Consider the following 6,478-nt stretch of genomic DNA (forward strand, 5'->3'; position numbering starts at 1 on the left):
ACTGCTATTACAACAGATATTACACTGATATTTACAATCAGATATGCATAACTGAGATTTACATTATTACATTAAATTCTATGAAGTAGATGCCCAAGCAAGTAATCCTACATAACTGAGATTTACATCATTACATTAAATTCTATGAAGTAGATGCCCAAGCAAGTAACCCTACATAACTGAGATTTACATTATTACATTAAATTCTATGAAGTAGATGCCCAAAGCAAGTAACCCTACATAACTAAGATTTATATTATTACATTAAATTCTATGAAGTAGATGTCCAAGCAAGTAACCCTCGCAGAGAATGGATGTCTTTTCTCCACTCGCACTTTGCAATGGAGAAAGACTTACAAATAAACATCACAATCATATATAATGCTTAATTGAAAGAGTTTTGAGTCCATGGAGACTCGAACAATCCTTCTTAACTGTGAGAGTAAAGGTTCACCGCTGGGTCCAAGGCATATTGGCATCAATCTTGTGTTTAGTAACTAGTAAATGGGGTTGGCAAGAGTAATAGTTACAACAATTGAAAACTGATGATGATATATAAAAAATATGACAAGAAGGAAACTAATTAGGAGGACAAACTAAATCAAAGGAGAAACAAAGAGACATAGTAATAGAAAATCTATCTATACTCGTGAGAATTTTAATTTCACTATTGATAGATTTAAAATATATGTATGCATGCGGATGAATAAGTACTTCATATTCCATCCGACGACACCACCCCAACATACAATACCTAAATTGATTCTTGTTCTCACTGCAAAAATGCATGTGGTGCTCAAGTAATTGAGTACTCCTGTTTAGAAGTAGGTTGAGTTGTACTTGATACTTAGATGCTTGGTGATGCTTTGTATTGTTTCTTAGATCTGGTGATGAGGATTCCAGCTATACGAAACTTAACATCAACGGCAATAGGAGGACAGTATTTGACGACAACTGGTGGCGGGTGGTGGAAGCTAATGGTTGCTGGTGGCTTGTAGTGCTTGAAGGTGGTTCCGGAGATGGATGTTATTTTTTTTATGAATAAAAAATATTAATAAACACTAATTTTAATAGAGATTTATTAAAATGTATAATATATATTCCACATAAATATGGTATTATGTCAAATTTAGTTCCCTAAAACAATCATTACCGTACGTCCTAATCAATTTCATTTTATGCAATATTGTACATCACACCAAACGTTACCCATAGACGGTAAAATATATTGGTAAAGTAAAATATATGCAGACATTATAAATATAACCGCCAATATCTGATGATTTTAATCTTAGCTTGAAAATCTTTAGACTGCTAACAATGCGGTTTTTTTTTTAAAAAAAAAGGAAACAAAAACGGTTATATATATGATAAAGTAAATAATAAATATTTATTTATCATACAAATCGACCTTTGACCGAGGGAGAGAACCTATACTCTCACAGGTGTTTGAGTTTCCATATCTAAATATAGATGTTTAATTTCCTTGTTCAATTATAGAATAATTGAGTAGAAACAATCTTTTTTATTTTCGAAATATGTATAGAGTAGATGTCCTTTTGAATATTTATGACTTATGAGGGTTTTATAAGGATAATATTTTTAATTGTAAATATCAGTATTCAGTAATAGTCATGTGAGTGAAGTAGACATTGTTTAAATATTTATGAGGCCAATAATATAATTTGTAAACATTAGTAATTTTCTAATTGTAGTTCTATGAAAAAAAATATTTATTTATTATAAAAATATATTGATACATGTGAATAAATAAATATTTCAGGTGAATGAAGTAGACATTGTTTAAATATTTATGAGACCAATAATTTAATTTATAAATATTAGTAATAGTTTAATTGTAATCTAATGAAAAAATATTTATTTATTTATTATAAAAATATATAGATACAAGTGATGTAATAAAATCAAAAGAGTACCCAAAAAAAAAAAAAGAGAGAGAGATCATATGAAAGAGAAAGGGAGAAGTAATAAAATTCTATTTTAGTTCCCTTAATTATGAAACGAATCCGGGCACGATCTTTTCCCTGGCGATCCTAGAGAACCGAAAATCGGAAGGGGGACCATTTAATCGAGTCCGTAGGACGCAGCAAATGATGCAAGCGTTGTCCCATTTTTGTCAAAACAAAACTTGAATGCACTATGTGATGAGTAGTATTTCTGTAAATATATCCAAACTCGGTGACCTCATTACTAATTTTGTCTTTGAATGGTCTGAGCCAGCCGTGCAAAAACCAGCCAGCTAAGCATTTAGATCGCGAATCAACCATGCAATTACAAATTTACCCCTCTTCCCTCACTCGTTACTGGGGAACTCGTACTACGCTGAAGCTGTCAATCAATGCTGGTTCCATTTCGTAAGTGGAAACATGCAAGCGAAGGGGCATTGTTTTGTTTTCTTTTCTTTTGGCAGTAAAAGAGAACCAAAACAGCAAGTTAGCAGTAATTTATGTATCCCTTTTTTTTTTTTTTTTAACATTCATAAATTTTTAACATAAATAAGTTTTTCATTTAATTTTTTATTCATTGGTTATGATTCAATAATGAAACGACTGACCCCTTTCTCTGTTTAAAGTACTTGCATTTGTAGACGAAACTTTGTTTTCACCTCCAAGATGCACGTTACAGAGCTTTGCAGAGAGATCAGGAGTTACTGGGTCAAGAGAGTTGAATTACTCTGGACAAAATAATTGAACAATAAATAACAATAACCGAAGAATAATCCAAAACAGAGCCCCAAAAAACAGAGTGTTGCAGCAAGCAACAGTTCTATCATAAATAAAATCACAGACTATTATTCAAACCCAGTTGTAGTTTGAGAATCGAGAGCTGGCGACGGTACGTATTCTTGCCATTAAATTCAAATGTTGGGGATTAGGGTTACATTACGAGGTCCTTATTTCAGGGGTATTGTTTGCTGGATATAAAAAAACGACCAAAATCAAGAAAATTTAATTATTTAACACTATAGAAGAGAGTCAATAAAAATCAACGAAATTTGATGTAGTCACAATTTATAAATATTATTGCTTATGAGAGCGTTGATCTGATTTAGGATTTTAGATTTAGTTAAAGTTTAAGAAAGTTGTTAAATTAGATGATTTAACATTTTTTAATATTATATTTTAAAATCATATGATTTAATAATTTCTTAGACTTAAAAAAAAAAAAATACAGCACGAACATTTCTATCGTATATATGATATTATGCATGATAATGAAAATGCAAGGCTTCACGAGAGTGTCAGAGGCTGAGGAACCCCCAGGTATCTTTTCTTTTTAAGGACACGTCGCTCCATAAAGTAATGAGAAAGAGAAAGAAGAGAGCTTTGTGTTTGTGTTTTCGCTGTTAGATTGAGTGTCCCTTTTCACTTTTCAATTGGTGGATAATATTGCAAATTTGCAAAAACTGAGCGTTTCGTTTCACTTTCCTCCTACTTTTTAACTTCCTTTACCTTTTTTTTTTCTGGCCCTTTTTAATTACTTTATTTCAAGAATCTGATTCTACTCTGTTGGGTATTACTCTTTTTTTTTTTTGGGTACATAAACGAGAGAGACTAGCTAAAGGCTAAGGCAAAACAGAACTTGGGTAATGAAATCCCAGTACAGTCATGCAGAAGCCATAAATCACCCCCCCTCTGTTGGGTATTACTCTTTCTGATCCATTATTTTATTACCCATCTCATCTCATTCTTTAATGCTTAATTAATCTTTGTTAGTTTAGTGGCATTGTAAGTTGTAACTCCCTACTAAGTGCTTACTTCTGTATTGTCTCTTTTTTTAAAAAAAAATTAATTTAGTTTATTTAAAAATTAAAATAATATTATTTGGTTTGAAAACGCAAACCCCTCTGAATTTCTTAAGCGCCATGATTTTGTCACGTAATGGGGGCCATGACAGCTTTCTATTTCTTTCTTTCATTCAATTTTTTTTTTGTTTTCTTTAGTTTCGAGTGTCATGCTGAAAGAAGAAAAATCCCTCGAGTTATTATTAATCTTTGTTTTGTTTTTTATTCTATATATAATATTTCTTTTGTTTTTGTAGTTTTTGAAATATATGGACGTTGTTTTTAAAAGATCTTAATTCTTTAACAACTCTGCAAGACTGCATCGCCACTTTTCGCAACAAAGGAAAGCAACTCAGTTTGCGAGCTGGTAACAGCCTTCTTCTTTATCTGAAAATAAACATAACAATAAAAATAAAATTGAAATGGGTAACAGTTTTTTTTAGATTGATTAATTTCAGTTTCAAGAGAAAAAGGAAAAAATGGGCAGAGCAACAAGGTGGCTGAAGAGCTTGTTTGGGATAAAGAACACTACTTCAGCAAATTCCGGCGACCGGAGAGACAAAAAGGGGAGGGGCAGCGGCTGCAGCTTTGGCCACTCAGGGAGAGAAAGAGAAAGAGAAGCCAGCGGCGGCAGTGGCGGTGGTTTGTGTTATAATCCGGCAACGATACCACCAAACATGTCACCAGCTGAAGCAGCTTGGATAAGATCATACTACGCTACTGAAACAGAGAAGGAACAGAACAAGCACGCTATTGCTGTGGCTGCTGCCACTGCTGCGGCAGCTGACGCTGCCGTGGCAGCAGCTCAGGCGGCCGTGGCCGTTGTCAGGTTAACTAGCCATGGCAGGGGCACCATGTTCGGTGGTGCTACCCATGAGAAGTGGGCTGCTGTCAAGATTCAATCTGTTTTCAGGGGTTATTTGGTAAGCTCAGAGTTTTCTTGATTATTTTGTCTTTTTTTTTGGTTCAAAGAGGTTAAACTTGAAAACAACTCTCTGTTTCCCTTTAATTTCAAGAGCTTGAATTGGAAATTAAAACAGGCAAGAAGAGCACTGAGAGCACTGAAAGGACTGGTGAAGTTACAGGCACATGTAAGAGGTTATTTAGTGAGGAAACAAACAACAGCAACACTCCACGGTATGCAAGCGCTCATTAGAGCACAAGTCACCGCTAGGTCTCAGAGAGCTCGTGCTTGTGGTGGTCTCACTAACAACAACAGTAACAGATTGGAATCAAGAGCTCGAAAATCCATGGTTAAAAAAAAAAAAGATTAAATTTCAATTTTCTCGGCAGTTTTTGTATACACAGCAGCAGTTACAACACTTGTCATTCACTAAACATGTGTGTTTTTTTTTTCTTTATTTGAATTAATAATCTGCAGGAAAGGTATGATGATGAAACAAGAAGTGAGCAGGCAGCAGTATCTATCCACAGTAGAAGATTGTCTGCTTCTATTGACACCACCATTGATGAGAGTCCCAAAATTGTGGAGGTCGATACAGGCAGCAACAGGCCTAAATCAAGATCTCGCAGAACAAACACTTCAGTTTCGGATTTTAGTGATGACCCACATTATCAAACAATCTCGTCTCCACTCCCATCGAGGATTTACCAGTGTTTGTCGATACCCGATGGCCGGAATTTTCAAGAATCTGACTGGGGACTAACCGGTGATGAGTGCAAGTTCTCAACAGCTCAGAGTACCCCTAGGTTTGTAAGTTTTGATAGGTCTAAAGCTCCGGCTACCCCCGCGAAGAGTGTTTGTGCTGATAACTTCTTCAGGCAGTACAACTTTCCAAATTACATGGCCAATACAAAATCATTCAAGGCTAAATTGAGGTCACATAGTGCACCAAAGCAAAGGCCGGAACCGGGGCCTAAAAGGAGGCTTTCACTTAATGAAATGATGGAGTCAAGAAGCAGCCTAAGTGGCATTAGGATGCAAAGATCCTGTTCACAAGCTCAAGAGGTTATTAGTTTCAAGAATACTGTGATTGGTAAGCTTGATAGATCTACGGAGTTGTGCAGAGAACCAGAGAGGAATAATTATGTCCAAAGGAAGTGGTGATAACTATGCATTTGCATTGTGTGTGTTATTTGCTTCCTGCTATTTGTGCCTTGACAACCAAAAGGGTTAGGCAATAGAACTCAAACATGTATGTAGTATTATCAAAACATTATTAGTTATTACCATTGAAATGCCATTGCATCTGTTTCAAATCTTGGTGCCAAGTAATGTTATTAGCCTTTCCTTCAAATTAAATGAGATATGTTAGCAGCAGAATTATATTTTTGTTGGTATGTTGGAAGCTTTGACTATCGTATCATAACCCACAATTTGGGCATTGTCAAATAATTAAATTTTATTGATTTTTATAGATTTTTTGATCATCTAACGGACCCTAACTCGAGCAGAAAATTTGTGAAATGGGTGCCAAAAGTGTCAAATATGTGACATTGTCAAGAGTCAAGACTCATGACAGCCATGGAAGAGTTGGGGCTGAGATTGAATCATTGGTAAGAAACAAAATTCAAATTGAAACTATCAATTCAAGCGAAAGCAAATGGCTCTCCGTTCGTTAGTTGTAAATGTGATTGTCATGCCGCTGTGTCTCTGTTTTGCAGAATTTGGAGGCAGCATGCCTTTGAGCAAACCATTATGTGTGACCCTAC

General features: G+C 34.9%; 1 protein-coding gene across 1 annotated transcript; it reads left to right on the forward strand.

Moving 5' to 3' along the window:
* Window positions 1–4,109: 4,109 nt before the first annotated feature.
* Window positions 4,110–6,025, forward strand: LOC18055989 (protein IQ-DOMAIN 14; the record flags this gene model as incomplete). Its single annotated transcript, XM_024177712.1, has 4 exons — window positions 4,110–4,172; window positions 4,264–4,728; window positions 4,846–5,058; window positions 5,187–6,025. Coding segments are annotated over 4 exons (1,428 nt in total), but the record flags the coding sequence as incomplete, so codon positions are not given.
* Window positions 6,026–6,478: the final 453 nt, after the last annotated feature.

The sequence above is a fragment of the Citrus clementina genome, unplaced genomic scaffold (genome assembly GCF_000493195.1).
Source record: "Citrus clementina cultivar Clemenules unplaced genomic scaffold, Citrus_clementina_v1.0 scaffold_1, whole genome shotgun sequence".
In the NCBI taxonomy this organism is placed as follows: domain Eukaryota; kingdom Viridiplantae; phylum Streptophyta; class Magnoliopsida; order Sapindales; family Rutaceae; genus Citrus; species Citrus x clementina.